General features: G+C 39.3%; 1 protein-coding gene across 2 annotated transcripts in view; it reads left to right on the top strand.

The window, feature by feature from the left end:
* Positions 1-3629: 3629 nt before the first annotated feature.
* ARMC1 (armadillo repeat containing 1) overlaps positions 3630-13239 on the top strand; it is a 52677-nt gene continuing 43067 nt past the window's right edge. For both annotated transcript variants that reach the window (XM_004001415.6, XR_006592254.1), the window contains exons 1-2: positions 3630-3838; positions 9611-9831. In XM_004001415.6, the coding sequence (XP_004001464.2) occupies positions 9649-9831 (183 nt within the window). In that variant the 5' untranslated portion in view covers positions 3630-3838; positions 9611-9648. The remainder of the gene's footprint in view (positions 3839-9610; positions 9832-13239) is intronic.

Genomic DNA, 13239 nt, shown 5'->3' with positions numbered 1-13239 from the left:
ATGGCCTGTAGATATACCATCATTTAGTAAAACATTCCACTATTGATATGTATTCATTTGATGTTAGGGTTTTTTTTATTGGCTTTTTTTTTTTTTTTTGCCTATGTGAACAATATTGCAACAAACATCTTTGTTCTTACGTCTTTATATACTGATGCTTTTTATGTTTTAGATTCTTGAGGATTTGCTGGGTCAAAAAATATATTATTTTTTAGAATACATTTTGCTTGGGGGTGCCTGGATGTCTCAGTCTGTTAAGCATCTGACTTCTGCTCAGGTCATGATTTCGTGGTTCCTGGGTTTGAGCCCTGCATAGGACTCTGTACTGACAGGTCAGAGCCTGGAGCCTGCTTCAGATTCTGTATTTCCCTCTCTTTGTCCCTCCCCTGCTCATGCTGTCCCTCTCTCTCTCTCTTTCAAAACTAAATAGACATTTAAACAAATAAAAAAAAATAGATTTTGCTGGATTTTTTTAAATTATTTTTTTAATGTTTATTTAGTTTTGAGACACACACAGAGAGAGAGAGAGACAGAGCGTGAGTGGGGGAAGGCAGAGAGAGGGAGACACAGAATCCAAAGCAGGTTCCAGGCTCTGAGTTGTCAGCACAGAGCCTGACATGGGGCTCGAACTCTCAGACCGGGAGATCATGACCTGAGCCGAAGTCAGACGCTCAACCAACTGAGCCACCCAGGCGCCACTAATTTCTTTCTTTTTTAACTTTTGAGTTTCTAGTCTTGTCTAAGGTCTCCTCTACTTCTATATTGTTATATGTAGTCACCAAGATTTTCTCAAAGGGTTTTCAATATTTTATTTTTTATACTTGTGTTTTTAATCCATCTGGAATTTCAGTTTTTTGGTATAAAATGTATATGGACACAATTTTATTTTCATTCAGATACATACAAATACATTTATAATTATTTCTCATCCTTTAAAATTTTCTATTTTGATATGTTTTAAGTCTACATATTAGTTTTATAGTATGTGTATAGAACTTATGAATAAATAATATACATATAACCAAGCTGCGTGCTCAAAACATTTTTTTAAACTGAAAGAAGTACTTGATCAATAAGTTTTGGAAACCATAACACTAGACCATAAACTTGAGGGCAGTGATTATGTTTTCTTGTATTTTTGAATCCATCGCTAAGACTGTCTCTAGCACATTGAATGTGTTCTGAAAATAGTTTTAAAATAAGTGAATGGGGTGCGTAGATGGCTCAGTTGGTTAAGTGTCTGACTCTTGGTTTTGGTTCAGGTCATAATCTTAAACGGTTTAGTGAAATAGAGCCCCACATCGTGCTCTGTGTTGACAACATGGGGCTTGCTTGGGATTCTCTCTCTTCCTCTCTCTCTGCCACTACCTGCATGTGCATATGTTCTCTCTCACTCTCAAGCACTTTAAAATAAATAAACACTTTAAAATTATTAAATAAATAAATAAAATAATTAATTAAATAATTGAATAAATGAAACTACCTTTATCTGATTCCTGGGTCTTAAGCAACACAGCTATTGAGAAACTTAACATTCCAGCTGTGTCCTGTGGCAAGATATCTGAGGCTCAGAACTAGCAACGACTCATAATGGCAGATAGTATAACTTTACTGGTGTCAAGTTCATAGATTTTTAACATAGGAATATAAATTCTTAAAATCTTAAACTTCCTGGGGCTTGTAGTCCATAAGTGCTTATGAAATTGTTAATTACTTTTTGTGACTACATCCTGTTTTTAAATGCCAGTCATCTAACTCTCTGTAATGGCAGTTTGCGAAGGAGTAGTCTTCTCACTACTTTAATGTCAGAGGCATGATTATATTTAACTTTAGATTTTGAACTTCTCAAAAAGACTCTATGTAATATATATTCTGACCACTGCCAAAAATCTATGTCCTCAATTATTAGTTGGGAAAATCCCAATTGTCTTCTCTCTTTTTGATAAATTGATTTTAGAAAAAATAGCAGGTTTACTTTCCTGGGCTATTTCATTGTTTTTAATAACAATACTGAACAAAATTTCATTTACTCAATCAAATGGATTATGTTTAACCTGTCTGTGCCCTTTAGACTTCCTATATTTACTTTTTTACAGCCTTTTTTCTTACTGTAAATGTATCACAATCTCCTTTTTAACTTTTCCTTTTTCCCCCTCAGTTCCAGCAGTTGGTTGGTCTGGTTGATTATTTAAAATGAGGCTGGTGCTTCTACTGCTGGACATTATGCATCATTTCTCACTTGTTTTTGCTATAGATCAAATGGTGTGAAAGGGACATTTTTCTATTCTACTTTGCTCCTGTTTTCTTCTTGAGCTTGTTAGAAGAAAGAGGAAATTAAGAATAAGAAAAGGCAAAGTAACTTGAGAAGTAACTGGATTTTGAATTCACTTAGGAATCAAAGTATTGGAGACAATTGCGTAGAACACAGTGTGAGGTGTTTGTTTAAAGTAAGCTCTATGCTTACTTAGCCTGGGGCTTGAACTCAGGACGTGGAGATCAAGAGTAGCAGGCTCTACCCACTGAGACAGCCAGGCGCCCCGGGGAGGTGCAGAGAGAGAGAGAGAGAGGAAGACACAGAATCCCAGGCAGGTTCCAGGCTCTGAGCTGTCAGCACAGAGCCCATGAGGGTCTCCAGTCCACGAACCCTGAGCCCTGAGATCATGGCCTGAGTTGAAGTTGGAGGCTTAACGACTGAACCACCTAGGCGCCCCGCCCGGCGACATTTATTCTTAACCACACTTGCCCTCTTAGAGGCCTCTTAAATTCCTTGAGACTTTAATACATGAGCTATGTGGCAAAATCAAACTGAAAGAATCTAGATTCCTTTCAGTGAAGTTATTGCGTGCAATGGATGCATTATTCTCAGACTGGCCTATATAATTTAGATTACACTTATATTTAGAGAAATAGCTTCAAAACCGAAGATTTATACTTAAAACCGGTGCCTGTCATCGTTAAAGGTGTATAAATCTTTACAATGATAAACTAAATAGAAGACAGTATTTAAAAAATACATCATGACGAATTTGAGAACGTTCTAATTAGAAGTCCCTTTCCCTTACCAAAAAAAAAAAAAAAAAAAATCCTTCAGAAAAGACGTTATTATTTAAAACAAAAAACTGTACTTTGCAGCTTTCCCGGTGTTAGGAAGACAGTGGACACTAACAAGAAATGAACGAAACGCCTAATGTGCTAATATGTTCTTACCAAAAACGCCAAGAAACTTTAAAGATTATGAATTAAGAGTCACAAAAACGAATGAAATATCATGAAAATCCTTTATTAGAACTGAAAGAATTGCCAGAACAAAAAGTTCGATTTGAATTTCCGAACGCAGGAGCAGAGAGAGATTCCCCTCAGCGCCGGAAAGCTGGAAATTGTAGTTGGGAAACCACGACGGTTTCTCGGCCGGAACCAAGGTTCTTTCCGTGCCTAATGCTTAGCGAACGGAGAGTCGTTTGGTCCAATTCAAGTGTTCCTGGACTCTCATTGGACTCTTCCGTTCAATACTGAGTGCATTTCCCTAGGTCACCAATGAACGCTTTAGTCTAAGAAGGCCTTCACGTACTGGATGTCTTATCCTCACGTTGGAATGGTTTCAGCCAATGAGAGGGCAGGACTGACGGATGCTCCAGGGTCGTGGGGGAGAGTCTGTAGAGCCTTTCCCCGCCAGCGTCCTCGCTCTTTGGCTTCTAGAGTTAACCTGGTCGTTTGCCGTCGCTGAGGCCGGCGGCTGCGAACGGAGGGACCGTCTTTGCGCCTCCCGGGTCCCTGTGCTCCATTCGTTGGTGTGGCCCTGATGGTGCGGACGGCTCCGGACTCCTAAAGCTCTGGCGTGGTATGTAAGGATCCAGGGGCGGCAGACAAAGCGGTGGAGCCCGGAAGGCCGCGGAAAGCGGCCCCTGCACCAAGTCCGCAACTCGGCCTGGGCCGAGGCGCTCCGCTGGCCTTCTCCCGACCCAGCAGCGCGTCCCACCAAGCGCTTTATAGCGCCAGGCTCCAATGTGCCCTGTGAAAATGTTAGCTTTGTTCAGTTCCTCTCCGTCCCCCACACGTCTGATTTTTACAAACCCTGGTATTAATAGATGTCATCTTCATCTCTCCAGCTTGTTCTTTGGTAACTTTATCTTTTGTACACCTGCATGTCTGCTGCTAAGAATGGAAGGGCATCGTTGTGTTTGTCTCCATTCAAGAGAGACCAGCATTCACATCTCTGTATTTTCCTAAGTTTTTGGGAGACCTTCGTGCAGTTTGCAGCTCCTTTCGTGATAGTGTACTGATGTGTTAGGGCAGAATATACCCCGATAGCTGGTGGAATATAAGTACCCACAAGATTAAGTTCTGTTCTTGTTTGGTAATTGCTGGTGCTCTGTTGTATCGTTTCAAGTTTTGGGTTTTTTTGTTTTGTTTTTTGTTTTTTTGATCCTAACCATCACTCAAGGTTATTACGAGAGGAAACTGAGGCTCAAGTGAGGTAACTAGCTTCTGAAAGAGTTAGTTAGTTGCTAATTAAGGGAAAGCCAGATAGGAACTCCATGCTTATGATATTTTTAAAAACTTGCTTAACTGAATATGGATTTAGGTTGTGGATGTGTACCCTCTGCAGCTCATAGTTGTTGAGACCTAAACCATTCTTTGAGTTAAATGGTAAGCTTCGGCAAAAGAAAAAATCTTTCAGGCATCTGCCTAATTATAGTCTCACGTCTATCACCTAAGTTCCCAGTTCCAGCAGGATAGGCCTCATCTGGGAGCTTGCTGGAAGTGTAGAATCTCAGGCCTCTCTCCATCTACTGAATCAAATTTTTTTAAACAATATCCCTTGGGTAATCAGAGTTCCTTAAAGTTTGGGGAGCATGCAGTATTATCTTAGAATGATCTGTTTGTCCAAATTGAACTAAACAAAAGAGGGAAAAAAAGGTATATATTGTATCCATTTGTGTTCTTTTATATATATATGTATATATATGTATATATATGTATATATATACATACGTTATTAACATTTATTTATTTTTCGAGAGACAGAGTATGAGCGGTAGAGGGGCAGAGAGAGGGAGTCACAGAATCTGAATCAGGCTCCAGGCTCTGCGCTGTCAGCATAGAGCTGGATACGGGGCTCCAACTCAGAACTGCGAGATCATGACCTGAGCTGAAGTCTGATGCTTAACCGACTGAGCCATCCGGGCACCCCATCCATTTGTATTTTAATGCACTAGGAAAAAGTTCCACGTTTTTCTCATTTACTAGTGAGACTTTGATTTTTCTTTCTTTTTTTTTTTTTTTTTTTTAAATGTTTTTAATGTTTATTTCTGAGGCAGAGAGAGACAGAGCATGAGTGGGGGAGGGTCAGAGAGAGAAGGAGACACAGAATCAGAAGCAGGCTCCAGGCTCTGAGCTGGCAGCACAGAGCCCGACGCGGGGCTCGAACTCACAAACCGTGAGATCATGACCTGAGCCGAAGTCAGTCGCTCAACCAACTGAGCCACCCAGGCACCCCTGATTTTTCTTTAAGTATGTCTGTGTTGTCAAGTTTAGCTTACTTAGAAAAGAATGTTTAAAAATCAATTAAAAACTAACTTGTAAGGTGTCAGGTACTGGTCTAAAAAATGAAATGAGACAAGAAAGATGTTAAATACTACTGCTAATACAATCTCAAGAACTTTCTGTTTACTCACACATCATCAGTACACAAATTCCCCACCATAATTCCCCCCCACAATTTTGTTCCTTTGATCAGGAACTTTTCGGTCATTTTCTTTGGAAGGAGCCTGTAGGTTGGCTACTGCTAGTAGTTTTTTTTAGTTTATTCATTTGGTTATCTGGCAATAAAACTGAAACATAGCCCCCAAATCACTTACAGGGATTACTGTATGTTGCACAGGAATTAAAGTATGTAGAATTTTAATGTTTAAGGTTTCATTCAGATGTCTCTAGCCATATTAAAAAGACATATACTTATCAACCACTGTAAAGTGTTCATTGCTTTTATTTGTACCAGGAATCACCTGGAATGATGCCTTGAGCCCTGCCTCCAAGGATTCCTGGTGAGGGCTGGGTATGGGCCTTGGAATCTGCATTTTAATGATAATCCCAGTTTATTCTGATGTAGGCTATCCGGGTCCACATTTCTTGGCATTGGTATTTTATTTTATTTTATTTTTTTAATTTTTTTTTCAACATTTATTTATTTTTGGGACAGAGACAAAGCATGAATGGGGGAGGGCCAGAGAGAGAGGGAGACACAGAATCGGAAACCGTCTCCAGACTCTGAGCCATCAGCCCAGAGCCCGACGTGGGGCTCGAACTCACGGACCGCGAGATCGTGACCGGGCTGAAGTCGGACGCTTAACCGACTGCGCCACCCAGGCGCCCCGGCATTGGTATTTTAAATGAAGAATGCAAGTAGAAAGCAAGCTTATTTTCTTTTGAACTTAATGTGGTACTATTTGTAGAAGAAAGGAGGAGAATTTTTAACTTACATTATGGGTCATAGGTTGCTATAAAATTGTTCAGATCAGTATATTTAAAAGGTTATTTAAAAATTATTTGAGATCTGCCAAATTTGGGAATAAGAGAGGGTAGGATAGAATGAATACCAAAATACATCCTTTAAAAAACACTTTTCCAGCCTATGAAGGCTAACATTTTTATCAAACAGCCTGTGTGAAAATGATACAATTAATATAGAAAAACTAAATGTATCTAATACATGAATTGGGGTTAAAGTTATAACTTTTACTTATCTGTTTCTATTTTCTTAGCTGTTCATAGCTATCTTGCAAAAGCTGCTATGTGAATTCTGCAATACACAAAAATATTGATCATTTAGCAGGATTCAGGCAATTCTCAGAGTAACTTGATATTGGCAATATTAAATAAGGAAAGAAAAATGAACTTTAACCCTGAGGAATTCTCTCTTGAAGTTTTATAAAAACCCTTCTAAGTTGGGGGAGAAATCATAGCTCTGTCTACCTTTCTTCCCTTCAGTTAAGTGCCATAGGAAATGCAGTGCTTGACTACAATTTCTGCCTCTGTTATGTCTGGATTTTTGGTGCCTTGTGGTATTCCTGATCCTTTCCTTGGCTGATCCTGATTTGAGCGCTCTCCTGGTCTGTGAGCTCTGAAGATTGAAAGTTTTAAATGTTTTGACTTTTATTCATCTCTAAGGAACAGGAAAGGCCATAACTTTTTCAGAATCATTCCCACTAAATAGTTAACTAATGCCTTTTTTTTTTTTTTATGTTTATTTTTGAGAGAGAGAGAGAGAGACAGAAAGCAAGTAGTGGAAGAACAGAGAGAAAGGGGTCACAGAATCTGAAGCAGGCTCCAGGCTCTGAACTGTCAGCACAGAGCCCGATATGGGGCTTGAACCCAGGAACTGTGAAATCATGACCTGAGCGGAAGTCATCTGCTTAACCAACTGAGACACCCAAGCACCCCTCAAACAACTTCTTAAATAAGAATGGAGCTCTCCCGTTCTAAGGTCCTGCAAAGGGACCTCATCCAGAGTATTTGGTTCTTAAATGGGATTGGCTCTTAGGCCTTTCAGCCAGTAATTGGTTCTTCAGGTTCCAGTTTTGGATAAGATTCATGCTGGTAACAGCACATAAAGCTCAATGGTAAGCTGGTTTGTAAACAGGGATATTCAGGATGCCAATCTCTATAGAGGCACCTAAGAGGCAACATGCCTCCAAACGTGTTAGTCTTATCTGTGTGTTCAGTCTGTTGCTTTTTTTCTGAATCCTTTTTTTAATTGCCATAGTAACAATAATATTTTCATTTTTTGAAAATAACCTGCCAAATACTATTTTGCTAAAGCCCTATTTTCTCTGAGTCCTTTAATTTTGCATTTGCTTGCATACTTAAAAAATTTAATGTATATTTAATGATTTCTTTTTGCCATGTGGTATGAATTTACTTGCTTAGCAGTGGTTTTAAATTGCTCAGAAGTCATTCCAACACCATTTATTGAGTAATCTTACTATTTTTGATGGATTTTTTTGGCTCCATGTAACTTAAAACTGTTACTTATTGAGCATTTACAGTGTCAGGCACCAGTCTAAACCCTTTTCTGTGTATTATTTTATTTAGATAGTACACCATTTGGTAGCTGCTATGATTAGCCCTATTTTATAGATGAAGAAACTGAGAGTAAAGGATTTGCCAGAAATCACGTTTACCAAGTAGTGGAGCCTTGGTCTGACTCTCTGAGAGCCCACTTTCTTATACTGAATGTATATAAGTAGCTTTCCTGGGAGAAGTATCTCTCTACTGCTCTGTGCGCCCCCCCCCCCCCTTTATTGTTTATAGCTTTGTATATTTCAACATATGGTAAGGCTAACTCTGCCTTATTACCTTCCCTGCCTCCCCCCCCCCCCAAATAATCTTTAATAATCTTTTTGGAATTAGAGAAAAATTTTATCCCTCCTCTCCCGCCCTACTTGTTACCGTTTTTGAAATTGGAATTAAACATACTGATTGGGACGTATGGGTGGCTCAGTTGGTTAAGCATCTGACTTCAGCTCAGGTCACAATCTTGTGATTCATGGGTTCAAGCCCCCCATTGGGCTTTCTGCTGTCTGCCTCTCCCCTGCTTTAGCTCTCCCTCTCAAAAATAGATATTAAAAAAATAAACATACTGATTGATTTGTGGAAAGTATTTACACCTTTATATTCTTACTGATAAGGAATATGCTGTGTAACTTGCTTAATGGAAGTTGTTATTTTTAACTTTCTGCATATATGACTATTATTTCTTGATTTTTTTTCTTTGACTTTTGTACGTTTAGCATGTTATATTTTCTAAAATACTCTGTTTATTTTTGTGGGAAAAAGTTTTTGAATTTAAAAGAACTGTATGGAAAGTGGAAAGACTTGATTAGTTTAGGAGATAAGATTTTAGCCCACTTCTGTACTTTTGTCACCTGGGGCAAATTGTTTAACTTCTCTGTGACTGTTTCCTTATCTGTCAAGTGAAGTACCTCAAATTCTGTGTCATTCTTCCAAATATGGCACAGGTGTGCTTAGATTCAGTTCAGCTTCACCATGATCTCCCCAACTCCTTGGGCCTCAGACACAGGGTGAGGCTTTTTTGTTCACAGCTTTCTTTGACTCCTTTTTCCTAGGGGATTTTATCTTTTGTAAATCCGGTATGCTGGGTTTTGTTCATAGATAAATAAGAAAAAAAGCTTTCAGCTAGCCACCTTTCCCTGAGGCACTTGTTTTAGGCTCCAGAAATGTTCTAGAGGAAAATAGCACTAGCAGTGGTATGATTGGAGAAGTATAGTGAAGGCCATGAGCTTGAACTGTAAAGATCTTGTTTATTGCGACTTTAGTGTTAAAATATGTATTGCTAAACGGAATTTATTGGAATATTGAAGATGACATATGTTCTTTAAACATTGTGCACACATAAATAACTTTATTTTTTTTTTTTTTTAGTTAGCTTCTTATGTTCATTTTACTTAAACTGTGGGATTGCCAATTCTCAAGTTTTTGTGTGATTTAGATTCATCTGTTTCTTTCTAAGGGTGTTGTAATCTTGATTATTTAACAAATGCCATAATATACCTCAGCAGCCTTGAGCTAATTTTGCAAACCATTTCTACAGAATTTAAGAAGATCTTGTTCATGTGTATGGCATAGAAGATGAATTCTTCCTCCTCCACCATGAATGAAGAACCTGATGCTCTCTCGGTAGTTAACCAGCTACGGGATCTAGCAGCAGATCCATTAAATAGAAGAGCCATTGTTCAGGATCAGGGATGTCTGCCTGGCCTTATTTTATTTATGGACCATCCCAACCCCCCTGTTGTCCACTCGGCTTTGCTGGTAAGTTGCCTGTAGTAATTTCAGTCTTGGTGTTACAATTTTGCAGTTGAGGAGATCTTGAAGATGTTAGATGATGTGGTAAAAAAATTAAAATTGACTATAGAGCAAATAGTAAGTCTGTATTTCTATATATGCAAACATATATGTACCTTTGACACAAATGGTAGCATATTATATGCATGAAATGTTCTGCAACTTCCTTCTTTCACTTAACAAGAAATCTTGAGGATTATATCAGTATGGATAGACACATGAAGAGGAAACTTACTGTTTGGGTTTTTTTTTTTTTTGTAATACCTTTATTAAGGTCTGAATCACATGCCATACAAGTCATTTATTTAAAGTGTACCATTCATTGGTTTTTAATGTATTCACAGAGTTGCACAGCCATCACTACAGTCCCGTTTTACAACATTTTCATCACCTCAGAAAGAAACTCCTCTACCTATTGCTCCCCACCCCCCAAACCCTTTCCTAAGTAGCTACTGTATATATATTTGCCTATTTGGGAAAAAATGCCTATATATTTTTTACATAAATAGAATCATAGAATATGTGGATTTTGTGACTGGCTTCTTTCACTGTTCCCAAAGTTCATCTACATTGTAGCATATAATAGTACTGGCCTAATAATACTGCATTGTAGGGAATGCCACGCTCTCCTTATCTGCTTCTCAGTCGATGGACATAGCACTTATTTTAGCATAAGATGGGAGGGAAAGGTAAGGAAAGGGGAAGACCAGAGAAAAACATACAGGATCATGGCTAATAGTGTAGAAGGAACTACTGTGTTATGAGAAATGCAGGAGCTAGAGAAGTGTGAAAGAACATTGCAATCAGGCAAGTCCAGAATGTGATCATTTCTCGAGGACAGATAATCTGGTTGTGTGAACAGTAAATGGCATTAAAAAGAAAGGCAGTTGGCTGGAGGAGAGGAATAGTGGTAACTGTTAAAGATTAAAAGTGATTTAGCCTGGGTGGCTAGTCAGTTAAATGTCCAACTCTTGGTTTCTGCTCAGGTCACGATCTCACTATTTGTGGGATGGAGCCACGCTTAGGATTCTCTGTCTCCTCTCTGCTCTTCCCCCACTCATGCTCTCTCTTTCTCTCTCAAAATAAATAAATAAACAAACGTGTTTTTTTTATAAGTGACTGAAGAGACAGATCAGCCAAGGGTAATATGTGGACCTGATTTTTAGATTCTGATTTGAACAAATCAACCATAAACATATGACTCGGGATTCTGTATCTCTCTCTCTCTCCCTCCCCTGCTTGCTCTCTCTCTCAAAATAAATATAAACTTAAAAATTTTTTTTTAAAAAATCATAACAAAAATGTTTAAAAAAGAACATTATTGTAAAATAAATCTTAAACTCCTTGCCCTCCTCCCCTTTTTTTCTGAGAGAGAGAGAGTGAGCAGGGGAGGAGCAGAGAGAGAGGGAGACGAATCCCAGGCAGGACCACGCTGTCAGTGCAGAGCCCAACGTGGGGCTGGAACTCACCAACTGTGAGCTCATGACCTGAGCTGAAACCAAGAGTCAGATGCTTAACCGATTGAGCCCCCCAGGTGCCCCACAAACTCCTTGCCCTTTACCTAGAGACCCATTTAGTCTAATTTCACAAGTTTGTACAGAGCAATAATATATGCATTTTCCCTTTCAAAAATCAAACTTCATAATACAGATTTTCTGTTTTACCTTCATAGAGTGAAGTTTAATAGGCAAAACAGACATTGACAAGTGAACATTAGTAACAAATGGGAAAATTTGCATGGTCCCTAGATTGGTTTTATTTCTTTTTTTTTAAATTTTTTTTTTCAACGTTTTTATTTTATTTTTGGGACAGAGAGAGACAGAGCATGAACAGGGGAGGGGCAGAGAGAGAGGGAGACACAGAATCGGAAACAGGCTCCAGGCTCCGAGCCATCAGCCCAGAGCCTGACGCGGGGCTCGAACTCACGGACTGCGAGATCATGACCTGGCTGAAGTTGGACGCTTAACCGACTGCGCCACCTAGGCGCCCCCTTTTTTTTTTTTTTTAATTTTTTTTTTCATAGATTGGTTTTATTTCAATATGAATAGCAATAAGGATAAGAGAGAGCAATAAGGATAAGACCAACTCCAGATAGGTCTTGGGATAGGTCTCCAGATAGGGACTTGGGGTAGAAGGAAGAAGTGTGTTTTTTTGTTTTGTTTTGTTTTGTTTTGTTTTGGTGGACTAGACTTGGACCTATTTAAATTTGGAAGGCTAAGGGCTAAAGAAGAAGGAGGCTAGGGGCTGCCAGAGTGGAAGAGGTTTGAAGAGGAGGCCCTGAGAGTTGCTACAGAAAATGGGACAGGTTGCTGACTGAGGAGAAAGGTGGGATTGTTCAGCAGTTTTGAGGGCCTGACTAGTTTGGTGACACTGGATTGGTAAGATGCTTACAGCTCACAAAATCCCTTTTTCACCTCCCTTCAGGCCACTGCAGGTCCTGAGAGCCAAAGAGTCAGATTTGTTCAGGGTTGATTCTTGGCCAGGTAAGTTACACAGAAGGCTAGCAAAGGGAGTTTAGGATTTTGGCAAGAGAGTGGTTGAAATGATAGACTGTAGATGCCAGGCTGAACAGGAAGGGAAGTCAAGTCATGGAGGGACAGAGCTAGAGAGAAAGTAGGAGGGGGGATACATGGGTGCAAGTTCCCACTGAAGTTGAAGAGCAGGTGTGGTGTTTTTTAAATTTTATCTTCACTATTGGCTTATTAGCTATACTCTGTGATTTCATATGATTTCTAATAAGACTGCTATGATTCTTATCTTTGTTCCTCTACATAATTCTTTTTTCTGGCTTTTTTTGGTGACTTTATTACTGTTTTTCAGCAAATGATTATGATGTGCTTGATATGGATGGTCTCCTTTGTGTCTTGGTTTTGTTCTTGTGGGATTTGTTGAGTTGCTTGGTTGGGTCTGTGGTTTTATAGTTTTTATTAATTTGGGGAAATTGTCATCCATTATAATTTCAGCGTTTTTTTAATGCCTCCTCACTCCTCTTCTGGGACTCCAGTTACATGCATGTTAGGTACTTCATGTTGTCCTACGGGTCATTGTTGCGCTGCTCTTTTTTTTTTTTTTAAGTCTTTTCCCTCTCTGTTTTTCATTTTGGATAGTTTTGGGACAGAGAGAGAGCATGAACGGGGGAGGGGCAGAGAGAGAGGGAGACACAGAATTGGAAACAGGCTCCAGGCTCTGAGCCATCAGCCCAGAGCCCGACGTGGGGCTCGAACCCACGGACTGTGAGATCGTGACCTGGCTGAAGTCGGACGCTTAACCGACTGCGCCACCCAGGCGCCCCAAAAAAGGACACTTTAAAGGTGAATTGTAAAATTAAAAACAGTTCATTCTGTAAAGGTATTTTTATGTTTTGTCTCGCTCAGC

The sequence above is a fragment of the Felis catus genome, chromosome F2 (assembly GCF_018350175.1).
Source record: "Felis catus isolate Fca126 chromosome F2, F.catus_Fca126_mat1.0, whole genome shotgun sequence".
NCBI classification, from domain to species: domain Eukaryota; kingdom Metazoa; phylum Chordata; class Mammalia; order Carnivora; family Felidae; genus Felis; species Felis catus.
The sequence above is the reverse complement of the archived record's forward strand: the minus strand, read 5'-3'. Positions and strand labels throughout refer to the sequence as shown.